Source organism: Cherax quadricarinatus, unplaced genomic scaffold, assembly GCF_038502225.1.
Source record: "Cherax quadricarinatus isolate ZL_2023a unplaced genomic scaffold, ASM3850222v1 Contig4503, whole genome shotgun sequence".
Classification (NCBI taxonomy): domain Eukaryota; kingdom Metazoa; phylum Arthropoda; class Malacostraca; order Decapoda; family Parastacidae; genus Cherax; species Cherax quadricarinatus.
The window spans coordinates 13839-29080 of record NW_027199529.1 but is presented as its reverse complement, the minus strand read 5'-3'; the positions used below and the strand labels follow the sequence as shown (position 1 = coordinate 29080).

The 15242-nt window shown below is 39.0% G+C and overlaps 1 protein-coding gene across 1 annotated transcript; it reads left to right on the top strand.

Annotated features, from left to right (window-relative positions):
- Positions 1-216: 216 nt before the first annotated feature.
- On the top strand, positions 217-13836 carry LOC138852157 (probable phospholipid-transporting ATPase IIB). The gene is made up of 5 exons (XM_070081837.1): positions 217-413; positions 1964-2134; positions 4141-4314; positions 9620-9721; positions 13612-13836. The coding sequence occupies exons 1-5, from the start codon at positions 267-269 to the stop codon at positions 13834-13836; spliced, it is 819 nt and encodes a 272-aa protein (XP_069937938.1). The 5' UTR covers positions 217-266.
- Positions 13837-15242: the final 1406 nt, after the last annotated feature.

The window sequence follows — 15242 nt, the reverse complement described above, 5'->3', positions numbered from 1 at the left end:
CGGCCGGTGTGATAATAATAAATAAAATAGATGATTTTGAGATGTTCAGGCTCTCAGCCTTAATAGAATAGAAGATAATGAGTCCTTTAGCCTTGAAAAGATTAAGGGACATAACAGTATACAAATTGCTCAATAGCCATGTATTACAGTGAGGCTGTTATATTTATCTCCTATGTGTGGGTTATTTGTGTATGGCTTTGTCTTTGTTGTTTTGAAAATATTTTTGGTTTTGGCAGGAGGAATCAACAGGAGAAATAGTTCTCTACATGAAGGGAGCAGACACAGTGATGTCGTCCATGGTAGAATATAATGACTGGCTGGAAGAAGAGTGTATAAACTTAGCTCAGAAGGGTCTTCGTACTTTAGTTGTGGCTCGCAAGGTCCTGACAGCAGAACAGTACACGCATTTTGAGGTACTGTACTGTTTTGCAGTGGTTCTTTAATAAGTAACATGCAGTTAGCTGTCTTTTAAAACCATGTATGTAGTGTATTTTTTGCAAATGCAATTGAAAAAGCACATTCAAAATGAATAGCATTTACGAGAAGGCCTTTTGGTGTGCTATTTACTTTTGAATGAAAATTTTCAATCACATATACAAAAATTACTCTGTATATAGGAGCTTTATAAAACAGCTTACTCTTTTATATGATGGCATATTTGCATGTTTATATATAGATGTTCAATCTACCTTTGATATACCTATGATGAGTTCAAGAGTTTTCCTACTTGCAGAGTGTGGCCTTGGGCTAAGGCTCACATCCATGTTTTTAATTAGTGTGGTATATCGTTCCTCATTACCAACTCAGCAGTCAGCTCACTTGGGATTTCTTGGGCCTGCAGTACAGGTGAACTTTAACATTGCTTAGTTATTAGGCATGAAAAAAAACAGGGGAAGGAAGGCAGGCTGGCTAGTTGCCGACCAGTAACAGTGTAAGAGTTAAGTGTTGTAAGTTGCTTTATTTTGTTTGAAGTTTTAAATCCTTTAAACAATTTAAGAAAACATATGCACGGCACTGTATTACGTGTTGTAAACTATAGTACATGTACTTTGCAGTACATAATACAGTACTGTAATGGTTTTCCTAGGTTTGTGATGCCTCATTTCTCTAACTAATCCCATATGTGCAGTATATTATAAGGAAGTGCAACATACCACTAAAACAAGCATTCAGTATTCTCTGGAGAAAGAGCTACCATGGGCCAGAAAAAGCAACTCCTGCATACAATGAAGGACACACAAAATCATGAAACGTTTCCACTTTTTTTTTTTTTTTTGTCAGCCTGGTTGATCAGACAAGTACCAGACAGGTGTGGCCCAGAGCCAGGCTGCAGAAGTAGGAAAACTCTCGAAACCCTCTCAGTGTTACACGAAATCAGTCGATCAAGCAATTTATTTCCACACAGTACATTTTTCATCATAACAAGGTACATGAGGATAAGGATACTTAGATTATACAATGCCTGCACTTTAAAAGAGGGGTTTGGGATATTAGCTGTTTGGAGTGACATCTAACCTGTCATATCTGGGTACCTCTGCAAAGACAGTGATTATGTGTGAATGATGGTGAAAGTGTTTCTTTCTTATTTGGATCATCCTGCCTCAGTGGGAGATGGCTGACATGTTAAAAACATTAAGTGATAGTAAATAGGATGAGATAATTGATAGTGAGATATGTTGCAGTTTTTTAACTTAAGTATTGGCACGCCTCTGAGAAGACAGTGATGGAGCGAGTGACAATAAAAGTGTTTCTTCTTTTTCGAGTCACCCTACCTCGGTGGGAAACAGCAAATGTGTTAAAAAAATGGTAGGATAGATGACTGGGGATACAGTGCCATCATCAGTCATACTGTCAGGCTAACATAATTTTATAAAGTTTAGTTTTACATTGTTTTCCACACTGATAATTTAATATTGTCTTCATCACTGCTCTGATGTTGTACCACTTCGCTTCCACGATGCAGCAACGATATACAGCAGCCAAGTTAAGTGTAACAGAGAGAGGAAGTCGTGTAGCAGCAGTTGTGGAGAGTCTGGAGTGTGACCTTGAACTCTTGTGCCTTACTGGAGTCGAGGATAAACTGCAAACCAATGTTAAACAAACTCTTGAGCTGTTGAGAAATGCTGGGATTAAGGTAAACTATATTACTATTATTTTTTTCAGCACACTAAACCATTTTGGGGTCTTACAGCACCTAATAACTTTGTTATTGTTTTAATTTTTATTTTTACGGGGGAAACCCTAGTCTTGGATTAGGGTTACTCTCCTGGGGTGTAATCAAGTTTGATCCTAGGAAGGACAGGGTAGCTCCAGTTCCTTATATCAAGAGTTCTTCACCAGTGTCAAATCATCCTTATTGAATGGTGGATTAGTGCTCTTTTCTTTTTTTTAATCACATTGGCTGTCTCCAACCAAGGTAAGGTCCCCACCCCCCTAAAAAAAAAATAAGAGAGCTAACCATCATTCATGTAGTAGCTGTCTTGCTATAGGTGACTCACGAAATCGTAATGACATGATTGCAAACAAACCATACCACGGGCGGGGATTGAACTCGTGGCTACATGCTGGCCTAGAGCTTTATGACTCACTCACCACAAGTTCATTCCCTTCCTGTAGTATGGTTTGTCATTGGTGCACAGACCTAGGGACTTACTTTGCTAAAGCAGTCTCTTGTCATGTCCCTAGTGACCATGATATAAAATTCTCAATACCATGTTGGTCTCATGGCTACAGAATCAAATCACTTGGATGAAACAGCGTATTGCCGACACATCCGCATCTACAAGTAAAGATACACAGATGTTGCACATGTCTAATTCATCAAAACATGTTCAACAGTTGGGTATCATTATTGTCAACAGGAAAGATGCCCAACTGCTATCGGCATTTGATGCTGTAAATACAACGATACAAAGGTAATATTTTGTTTTAGGACTTGATAAAGCTCTACCCTGATCAAAAAGTTGCTCCAATAAAAAACTCTTTCGACAATTTGAGTCTTGTTTTTTATACAGCATCAGATCAGTACTTGATGGACTAAGCAACAGTTGTGGCTAACCACACTGAGTTCTTTTGTATGCTGTGTGGTTAAGTCGCTGCAGGTCCAGACTCCCAACATTGTTTATCTTAGTGGTGCTGCATAATATAACCAGAATACTGACCTTATCCATAGGGAAGCGGGAAAGAATTCTTCCTCCATAAGCCATGAGTGTTGTAAGAGGCGACTAAAATGCTAGGAGCAAGGGGCTAGTAACCCTTTTCCTGTATACATTACTGAATTTAAAAAGAGAAACTTTTGTTTTTCTTTTTGGGCCACCCTGCCTTGGTGGGATATGGCCAGTTTGTTGAAAAAAAAAAAAATTACTGAAGCTAACAAGAGAAACTTGTTTTTCTTTTTGGGCCACACTGCCTTTGTGGGATACATCCAGTTTGTTGAAAAAAGAAAGAATAAAGTTTCCCAAATGTTGCACTTGTAGTATCCATTCCATTCCAAGAATTAAACTTAGGGCTATTGGGATGCTAAATAACTAAATTTTAGAAATTTTTCTAAACCATATTGATAATGTAAGATTTGTTAGAATCTAATTCCTTCAAATGTTATATTTTCTTTCAGACATGCATTCTTTATTTAAAACACGGGGTAGGGGTCGTCCTCGAAAAGGTTGGAGGGAGGGGGTAAAGGAGGTGTTGTGGGCAAGGGGTTTGGACTTCCAGCAAGCGTGCGTGAGCGTGTTAGATAGGAGTGAATGGAAACAAACGGTATTTGGGACCTGACGATCTGTTGGAGTGTGAGCAGGGTAATATTTAGTGAAGGGATTCAGGGAAACCAGTTATTTTATATAACTGGACTTGAGTCCTGGAAATGGGAAGTACAATGCCTGCATTCTAAAGGAGGGGTTTGGGATATTGGCAGTTTGGAGAGATACATTGTGTATTTTTATACGTATATACTTCTAAACTGTTGTATACTGGGCACCTCTGCAAAAACAGTGATTATGTGTGAGTGTGGCGAAAGTGTTGAATGATGATGAAAGTATTTTCTTTTTGGGGATTTTCTTTCTCTTTTGGTCACTCTACCTCGGTGGGAGACGGCTGGCTTGTTAATAAAAAAAAAATTAAACTAGTGCCTTTTTTTTTCAGATATGGATGTTAACTGGAGATAAACTAGAAACTGCTACTTGCATTGCAAAGAGTTCTCGTCTTGTATCACCCAACCAGGGCCTCCACGTCATGGGTAATGTGTCAACGCGGAGAGAAGCTCATTTGGAACTGAATGCCCTCAGAAGAAAGAGCGATTCAGCTCTTATTATTAAAGTAATTTGCTTGTGCTCTTGATATATGATTCCTTTGTACACTGGGAAAGGGATAAGAGAGAGAGAGAGAGAGTTCATAAGAAATACTATTTAAAGGAAAAAGCGTGGTAAGTATGGCATTTATTGTGTATGGCAGATTTGTGATTGAAAATTATTGAAAAGACAGTATGATTACAAGACATATTGGAGGTAGAAAGGAGAGGGTATATGTGAATCAGATGTTTGACAAGATAAAAGAGCGATTTAATTCATTTACAGATTTTGAAAAATTATATGACATGGTGGATTGGGCAGTAATGTGTCAAGTGCAGCACAAGTATGGTTATAGACAATAAGTTGTTAAAAATTGTAGAGAGTTTTCATGAAGGGATTGAAATGCAGGTTAGGATGTGTAGGACAGTGGGAGAAAGATTTTCACTAATACTAACACAGATACAAGTTTATTTCAACATGATACATTAAATAACAAAAAAAGGCACAATACCGTGACTGGAACGATACACAAATAACCCGCACATAAAAGAGAGAAGCTTACGACGACGTTTCGGTCCGACTTGGACCATTTACAAAGTCACAGTGTGACTTTGTAAATGGTCCAAGTCGGACCGAAATGTCGTCGTAAGCTTCTCTCTTTTATGTGCGGGTTATTTGTGTAACATGATACATTGTTTATACAGAAGCAGGTGACACTTGAGAGCATTTTGAAAGCTCATAATTATGCAGAGCATTTATGGCAAGAATAGCCTAACTTGAAGATTACAAGGGTAGGTAGTAGGTTGGTAGACAGCAACCACCCAGGGAAGTACTACCGTCCTGCCAGATGACTGTGAAACAAAAACCTGTAACTGTTTTGCATGATGGTAGGATTGCTGGTTTCTTTTTCTGTCTCATAAACACGCTAAGATAACAGGGATATCTTGCTACTCCTACTTACACTTTGGTCACACTTCACAGACACGCACATGCATATATATATATACATACATCTAGGTTTTTCTCCTTTTTCTAAATAGCTCTTGTTCTTTTTTATTTCTTCTATTGTCCATGGGGAAGTGGAAAAGAATCTTTCCTCCGTAAGCCATGCGTGTCGTATGAGGCGACTAAAATGCCGGGAGCAATGGGCTAGTAACCCCTTCTCCTGTATACAATTACTAAAAAAGAGAAGAAGAAAAACTTTATAAAACTGGGTTGCTTAAATGTGCGTGGATGTAGTGCGGATGACAAGAAACAGATGATTGCTGATGTTATGAATGAAAAGAAGTTGGATGTCCTGGCCCTAAGCGAAACAAAGCTGAAGGGGGTAGGAGAGTTTCAGTGGGGGGAAATAAATGGGATTAAATCTGGAGTATCTGAGAGAGTTAGAGCAAAGGAAGGGGTAGCAGTAATGTTAAATGATCAGTTATGGAAGGAGAAAAGAGAATATGAATGTGTAAATTCAAGAATTATGTGGATTAAAGTAAAGGTTGGATGCGAGAAGTGGGTCATAATAAGCGTGTATGCACCTGGAGAAGAGAGGAATGCAGAGGAGAGAGAGAGATTTTGGGAGATGTTAAGTGAATGTATAGGAGCCTTTGAACCAAGTGAGAGAGTAATTGTGGTAGGGGACTTGAATGCTAAAGTAGGAGAAACTTTTAGAGAGGGTGTGGTAGGTAAGTTTGGGGTGCCAGGTGTAAATGATAATGGGAGCCCTTTGATTGAACTTTGTATAGAAAGGGGTTTAGTTATAGGTAATACATATTTTAAGAAAAAGAGGATAAATAAGTATACACGATATGATGTAGGGCGAAATGACAGTAGTTTGTTGGATTATGTATTGGTAGATAAAAGACTGTTGAGTAGACTTCAGGATGTACATGTTTATAGAGGGGCCACAGATATATCAGATCACTTTCTAGTTGTAGCTACACTGAGAGTAAAAGGTAGATGGGATACAAGGAGAATAGAAGCATCAGGGAAGAGAGAGGTGAAGGTTTATAAACTAAAAGAGGAGGCAGTTAGGGTAAGATATAAACAGCTATTGGAGGATAGATGGGCTAATGAGAGCATAGGCAATGGGGTCGAAGAGGTATGGGGTAGGTTTAAAAATGTAGTGTTAGAGTGTTCAGCAGAAGTTTGTGGTTACAGGAAAGTGGGTGCAGGAGGGAAGAGGAGCGATTGGTGGAATGATGATGTAAAGAGAGTAGTAAGGGAGAAAAAGTTAGCATATGAGAAGTTTTTACAAAGTAGAAGTGATGCAAGGAGGGAAGAGTATATGGAGAAAAAGAGAGAAGTTAAGAGAGTGGTGAAGCAATGTAAAAAGAGAGCAAATGAGAGAGTGGGTGAGATGTTATCAACAAATTTTGTTGAAAATAAGAAAAAGTTTTGGAGTGAGATTAACAAGTTAAGAAAGCCTAGAGAACAAATGGATTTGTCAGTTAAAAATAGGAGAGGAGAGTTATTAAATGGAGAGTTAGAGGTATTGGGAAGATGGAAGGAATATTTTGAGGAATTGTTAAATGTTGATGAAGATAGGGAAGCTGTGATTTCGTGTATAGGGCAAGGAGGAATAACATCTTGTAGGAGTGAGGAAGAGCCAGTTGTGAGTGTGGGGGAAGTTCGTGAGGCAGTAGGTAAAATGAAAGGGGGTAAGGCAGCCGGGATTGATGGGATAAAGATAGAAATGTTAAAAGCAGGTGGGGATATAGTTTTGGAGTGGTTGGTGCAATTATTTAATAAATGTATGGAAGAGGGTAAGGTACCTAGGGATTGGCAGAGAGCATGCATAGTTCCTTTGTATAAAGGCAAAGGGGATAAAAGAGAGTGCAAAAATTATAGGGGGATAAGTCTGTTGAGTGTACCTGGTAAAGTGTATGGTAGAGTTATAATTGAAAGAATTAAGAGTAAGACGGAGAATAGGATAGCAGATGAACAAGGAGGCTTTAGGAAAGGTAGGGGGTGTGTGGACCAGGTGTTTACAGTGAAACATATAAGTGAACAGTATTTAGATAAGGCTAAAGAGGTCTTTGTGGCATTTATGGATTTGGAAAAGGCGTATGACAGGGTGGATAGGGGGGCAATGTGGCAGATGTTGCAAGTGTATGGTGTAGGAGGTAGGTTACTGAAAGCAGTGAAGAGTTTTTACGAGGATAGTGAGGCTCAAGTTAGAGTATGTAGGAAAGAGGGAAATTTTTTCCCAGTAAAAGTAGGCCTTAGACAAGGATGTGTGATGTCACCGTGGTTGTTTAATATATTTATAGATGGGGTTGTAAGAGAAGTAAATGCGAGGGTCTTGGCAAGAGGCGTGGAGTTAAAAGATAAAGAATCACACACAAAGTGGGAGTTGTCACAGCTGCTCTTTGCTGATGACACTGTGCTCTTGGGAGATTCTGAAGAGAAGTTGCAGAGATTGGTGGATGAATTTGGTAGGGTGTGCAAAAGAAGAAAATTAAAGGTGAATACAGGAAAGAGTAAGGTTATGAGGATAACAAAAAGATTAGGTGATGAAAGATTGAATATCAGATTGGAGGGAGAGAGTATGGAGGAGGTGAACGTATTCAGATATTTGGGAGTGGACGTGTCAGCGGATGGGTCTATGAAAGATGAGGTGAATCATAGAATTGATGAGGGAAAAAGAGTGAGTGGTGCACTTAGGAGTCTGTGGAGACAAAGAACTTTGTCCTTGGAGGCAAAGAGGGGAATGTATGAGAGTATAGTTTTACCAACGCTCTTATATGGGTGTGACGCGTGGGTGATGAATGTTGCAGCGAGGAGAAGGCTGGAGGCAGTGGAGATGTCATGTCTGAGGGCAATGTGTGGTGTGAATATAATGCAGAGAATTCGTAGTTTGGAAGTTAGGAGGAGGTGCGGGATTACCAAAACTGTTGTCCAGAGGGCTGAGGAAGGGTTGTTGAGGTGGTTCGGACATGTAGAGAGAATGGAGCGAAACAGAATGACTTCAAGAGTGTATCAGTCTGTAGTGGAAGGAAGGCGGGGTAGGGGTCGGCCTAGGAAGGGTTGGAGGGAGGGGGTAAAGGAGGTTTTGTGTGCGAGGGGCTTGGACTTCCAGCAGGCATGCGTGAGCGTGTTTGATAGGAGTGAATGGAGACAAATGGTTTTTAATACTTGACGTGCTGTTGGAGTGTGAGCAAAGTAACATTTATGAAGGGATTCAGGGAAACCGGCAGGCCGGACTTGAGTCCTGGAGATGGGAAGTACAGTGCCTGCACTCTGAAGGAGGGGTGTTAATGTTGCAGTTTAAAAACTGTAGTGTAAAGCACCCTTCTGGCAAGACAGTGATGGAGTGAATGATGGTGAAAGTTTTTCTTTTTCGGGCCACCCTGCCTTGGTGGGAATCGGCCGGTGTGATAATAAAAAATACTATTTTTTTACATTAGATGATTTTAGCTGACATTATAGGTACAGTACTATTTTGTACATTAGATGACATTGAATTCAAGAACTACGAATATTACTTGGACAAGAATGTGTAATGTAGGCATTCAGATAAGGCAACCTACTATTGTTAAATTGCCAGTAGACTTTTAGATTTTTTACGTGTTTACCAGCATCTGATATTTTAATGATCTAAAAAAGATACAAAATTAAATCATTTATTGTAGGTTAGGTTTAAGTTCCTTTATCCAGATTATATAAATGGGAGGATAATATTTGGCAGTGGGGAAGAAATGACCCCTTAATACAGTAACTCTAAAATAATATGCTTGTTATGTTCTAAAGGAGGGGTTTGGAGTATGTTTGGACAGTTTGGTGGGACATCTAAACTGTCGTATCTGAGCGCCTCTGCAAAGACAGTGATTATGTACAAGTGATGGTGAAAGTTTTTTCTTTCTTTTTGGGTCACCCTTCCTCGGTGGGAAACAGCTGATGTTTAAAAAAAAAAAAAGATGTATGGTGTGAGGAATGACTGAGCAGGGAGAATAGGGTTAGAACTGGCATTTGATGATACTGCTGTGTGTGGGTTTTAGAATGATAATGCAGCAAGGGCATTGCCTGCACTCTGAAGGAGGAGTGGGGATGTTGAAATCAAAGGATAATCTGATTGTGATGTCAGCACACTTCTGGAAAGATGGTGATAGAATGAATGTCGGTGAATGTGGGTTGCCCTGTCTTGGCAGGAGAGCAGGAGACAGCAGTTGAGTTAAAAACAAATAGCATTTAGAAGTACATTGCAGACACTTTTGAAGAATTTGCAACTAAACTAATGGCTACAAAAAATTTTGTTTTGAAAATGGGAAGATATTTTAAAATTTAATTCTCAAACATTGTACTAATGGATTTATCATCAGGGAAGACACTTATCTTTGCAGGGTGATGCACTGGAGACCTGTCTTCAGTACTATGAACACGAATTGATGGATCTGGCTGTGCAGTGTCCTGCTGTTGTTGTGTGCAGATGTTCACCCACACAGGTATTTTGACATTTTGCATGCCTTGGTGACAGTGGCCACATGGAGAATTTTTTATGCCTTAAAAAAATATCCCAGAATGTTCCAGAGCCTGAAGTGAAATGTATTGGAAATATACTCAGTACAGAAGTAGAGGGATTGATTTTGTGTTTGTTGAGTTGCAGCTGTTTTTCATGCGTGATGAAATATTCATGTGTGCATCGTTTGTTTGCTTATATACATTGTTCTTTTGTGATTACCTCTGTAGTTACAGGAGCAGAACTATGATCAGAAATAAAGATACTGGTAGCAGAGAATCCTTCTTAATTTAATCTCTCTCTTATAAAGCTCCTCTGTATAGTGAAATTTCTTTGTTAATGCAGTTGAAAAAGTACATCCAAAATCGAAAAGCACATGAACAGTCCTTCATAGTATGTGCTATTCAGTTTTGGATTCACTGTTGTGAAAAGTTGTTTTGAAGGTTGCCAGCTATAGCATTAAAGTTCCTCACTACATATTTGATCTTCAGGTGAAAATGTTTTATAGTCACATAGTTATTTATTCATACAAGCAAGTCCTTTTTCTTTTATTAAATTTTAAATATTATTGGGAAGGTAAAGATCTTTTTGGGATGTCACTTTTAGCAACTTTTATAGTAGGTCCTTACATTATCTGAGCATGGTGTTTTGGTCACCAACAGCGTGACTAGTTAGAGACATGGCTGTGATTATCAGATGGAGGATCAAGCCTCCACCAATTCATGCATTGAATGACCCACAGGATTTAACGTTTCAGGAAATAGAAACACACATTAAGTCATATTTTGTAATTTTCACTGTGGCAGTGTTTCACTCTCCAAATGCTTTAAGTCATAATGGTTTGACAAAGCTCCTGGAGAGTGAAATGATGCCACAATAAAATGTCACATTAGTTTCACTTGTGTCCTTTTACCTAACATATCAGAAAGTGTGTAGACTAAGGGAGGAGGAAGTTCGGGTGAGATATAAGCGACTATTGGCAGAAAGGTGGGCTAGTGCAAAGATGAGTAGTGGGGGGTTGAAGAGGGTTGGAATAGTTTTAAAAATGCAGTATTAGAATGTGGGGCAGAAGTTTGTGGTTATAGGAGGGTGGGGGCAGGAGGAAAGAGGAGTGATTGGTGGAATGATGAAGTAAAGGGTGTGATAAAAGAGAAAAAGGTAGCTTATGAGAGGTTTTTACAAAGCAGAAGTGTTATAAGAAGAGCAGAGTATATGGAGAGTAAAAGAAAGGTGAAGAGAGTGGTGAGAGAGTGCAAAAGGAGAGCAGATGATAGAGTGGGAGAGGCACTGTCAAGAAATTTTAATGAAAATAAGAAAAAATTTTGGAGTGAGTTAAACAAGTTAAGAAAGCCTAGGGAAAGTATGGATTTGTCAGTTAAAAACAGAGTAGGGGAGTTAGTAGATGGGGAGATGGAGGTATTAGGTAGATGGCGAGAATATTTTGAGGAACTTTTAAATGTTAAGGAAGAAAGAGAGGCAGTAATTTCATGCACTGGTCAGGGAGGTATACCATCTTTTAGGAGTGAAGAAGAGCAGAATGTAAGTGTGGGGAGGTACGTGAGGCATTACGTAGAATGAAAGGGGGTAAAGCAGCTGGAACTGATGGGATCATGACAGAAATGTTAAAAGCAGGGGGGGATATAGTGTTGGAGTGGTTGGTACTTTTGTTTAATAAATGTATGAAAGAGGGGAAGGTACCTAGGGATTGGCGGAGAGCATGTATAGTCCCTTTATATAAAGGGAAAGGGGACAAAAGAGATTGTAAAAATTATAGAGGAATAAGTTTACTGAGTATACCAGGAAAAGTGTACGGTAGGGTTATAATTGAAAGAATTAGAGGTAAGACAGAATGTAGGATTGCGGATGAGCAAGGAGGTTTCAGAGTGGGTAGGGGATGTGTAGATCAAGTGTTTACATTGAAGCATATATGTGAACAGTATTTAGATAAAGGTAGGGAAGTTTTTATTGCATTTATGGATTTAGAAAAGGCATATGATAGAGTGGATAGAGGAGCAATGTGGCAGATGTTGCAAGTATATGGAATAGGTGGTAAGTTATTAAATGCTGTAAAGAGTTTTTATGAGGATAGTGAGGCTCAGGTTAGGGTGTGTAGAAGAGAGGGAGACTACTTCCCGGTAAAAGTAGGTCTTAGACAGGGATGTGTAATGTCACCATGGTTGTTTAATATATTTATAGATGGGGTTGTAAAAGAAGTAAATGCTAGGGTGTTCGGGAGAGGGGTGGGATTAAATTATGGGGAATCAAATTCAAAATGGGAATTGACACAGTTACTTTTTGCTGATGATACTGTGCTTATGGGAGATTCTAAAGAAAAATTGCAAAGGTTAGTGGATGAGTTTGGGAATGTGTGTAAAGGTAGAAAGTTGAAAGTGAACATAGAAAAGAGTAAGGTGATGAGGGTATCAAATGATTTAGATAAAGAAAAATTGGATATCAAATTGGGGAGGAGGAGTATGGAAGAAGTGAATGTTTTCAGATACTTGGGAGTTGACGTGTCGGCGGATGGATTTATGAAGGATGAGGTTAATCATAGAATTGATGAGGGAAAAAAGGTGAGTGGTGCGTTGAGGTATATGTGGAGTCAAAAAACGTTATCTATGGAGGCAAAGAAGGGAATGTATGAAAGTATAGTAGTACCAACACTCTTATATGGGTGTGAAGCTTGGGTGGTAAATGCAGCAGCGAGGAGACGGTTGGAGGCAGTGGAGATGTCCTGTCTAAGGGCAATGTGTGGTGTAAATATTATGCAGAAAATTCGGAGTGTGGAAATTAGGAAAAGGTGTGGAGTTAATAAAAGTATTAGTCAGAGGGCAGAAGAGGGGTTGTTGAGGTGGTTTGGTCATTTAGAGAGAATGGATCAAAGTAGAATGACATGGAAAGCATATAAATCTATAGGGGAAGGAAGGCGGGGTAGGGGTCGTCCTCGAAAGGGTTGGAGAGAGGGGGTAAAGGAGGTTTTGTGGGCAAGGGGCTTGGACTTCCAGCAAGCGTGCGTGAGCGTGTTAGATAGGAGTGAATGGAGACGAATGGTACTTGGGACCTGACGATCTGTTGGAGTGTGAGCAGGGTAATATTTAGTGAAGGGATTCAGGGAAACCGGTTATTTTCATATAGTCGGACTTGAGTCCTGGAAATGGGAAGTACAATGCCTGCACTTTAAAGGAGGGGTTTGGGATATTGGCAGTTTGGAGGGATATGTTGTGTATCTTTATATGTATATGCTTCTAAACTGTTGTATTCTGAGCACCTCTGCAAAAACAGTGATAATGTGTGAGTGTGGTGAAAGTGTTGAATGATGATGAAAGTATTTTCTTTTTGGGGATTTTCTTTCTTTTTTGGGTCACCCTGCCTCGGTGGGAGACGGCCGACTTGTTGAAAAAAAAAACACACCACAATATTCCAGTTTCAGGGAAAAATTTGGATTTGCTGACCAGACTGTTTGTGGAAATCACATTTTTCAGATCATTGTGTGGTGTGAATATTATGCAGAGCATATGGAATGAAGAAGCTTGTAAGATATAATGTAAGAAATGAGGAGAAAAAGGATTGTTAAGAGTTATTGAAATAGGGATTATTGTAGTTGGGTTACTTAATATGTGATGTTAATGTCTGAATAAACATTTTAAAAATGTTTATTCAGACGCAAGAAATCATAATAACACGATTGCAAACAATTCAGGGAATGGGTTGGATTTGAACCCATGACATGGATTCAGGTCCCATACATTCAGTGATTTAAAGATGTATTGTTTACGGTAGTCCCCCTGTATCCATGCCATGGGCTCAAGTCCCACACGTTCCATGATTTAAAAATGTATTGTTTACTCATGATCAACGTGAAAATGTCTTCCACAGGAAGGAAAACAGGCATCCTTAGCAGCAGACTTCAGCATTGAACAGTTCCAGCACATCGCTAGACTCTGTCTAGTACACGGTCGTAACTCGTACAAGCGCTCGGCGGCACTCTCTCAGTTTGTGATGCACCGAGGCCTAATCATATCCACCATTCAAGCAATATTTTCTTCCATCTTCTATTTTTCCAGTGTTGCTCTGTATCAAGGATTCCTCATGGTTGGGTGAGTGCAGTGTTGTACACCCTTAGAATTTTATGGCTTTATATTTTCCATAGAATAGTGTGTATTAAGCTTTCCTTCAGAATCTCCTATAATGTATATAGCCTGTTATTAAATGTCACAATAACAACACAGCTCCTCAATATGTTAAAAATTAAAGTTGGAGATTCTAATAAATGGTGTTCACTTATTATTTTTTTTAATAATGGCTATCTCCCATGGAGGCAGGGTGACCTGAAAAAGAAGAAATGTAAAGTTTTTCTTCTTTTTACATTTAGTAATTTATACAGGGAAAGGGATTACTAGCCCCTTCCTTTCAGGGTTTCGGACGTACTGGTACGGCTTACGCACCAGGGTTTTTGACGTACTAGTACGCCTAAATTCTAGCGCCCTCAAATCTAATGAGAGAAAGCTGGTAGACCTACATATGAAAGAATGGGTCTATGTGGTCAGTGTGTGTGTGTGCAGTATAAAAAAAATCCTGCAGCACACAGTGCGTAATGAGAAAAAAAAAAACTTTGACATTGTTTTTGGTTTAAAACAGCGACTTTGCACTGTATTTTCGTATGGTATTTATGATGGTATTCTAGTTTTCCTGGTCTCATTTTATAGAATGGAAGACATATTACAGAAATTGAGATGATTTTGATTGGTTTTACAATGAAAAGTACCTTGAAATTGAGCTCAAAGTAGCAGAAATCTTCGATTTTTGCCAAAGTTCAAAAGTAAACAAATCATGCTACGCGTCCAATACACGTCAACTGGTGAGTCTAATATTCTTTCACAAGTGCGCTGATATTATTTATACCATTTCTACACTAATGCAGTAGTCTGCATAACAGTAAATCTTCTATTTTTTGTGAGAATAAAAATTCAAAGTGGAAAGCAAAAGAATGTAAGAGGGGCATGGGGACGTGACTAATGAACAGAGGAAATGTTATTTTAGTGCCAGGAATGTCTTTCTTGTTTATTCTGGACCCTATTTGGAAATTGGCATCTTTTGAAATTTGTGTGAAATTGGCAAAATTGCTAAATTCTGACCACTTTATTGGATAGTTGAAATCGGTAAATGGGTGGTTTCTTGTACTCATTCGATAGAAAAAATGGAGTTCTAGCAAAATAGTTATGATTTTTGTCGACTAGTACACTGGAATTGGCCGAAAATAGGGCTCAAAGTGGGCAAAATCGCCGATGCGTAAACATCGTCGAGACCGCTAACTTCGCGAGAGCATAATTCCGTAAGTTTTCCATCAAATTTCATACTTTTGGTGTCATTATGATCGGGAAAAGATTCTCTATCTTTTCATAAGAAAAAATAATTTTTTTTTTTTTTTTTTTTTTATTTTTGAATGTTGACCCTGAGAACAAGTCTGGGAGAGGGCCTGTCGACCCTGAAAGGGTTAATTTTAAAGC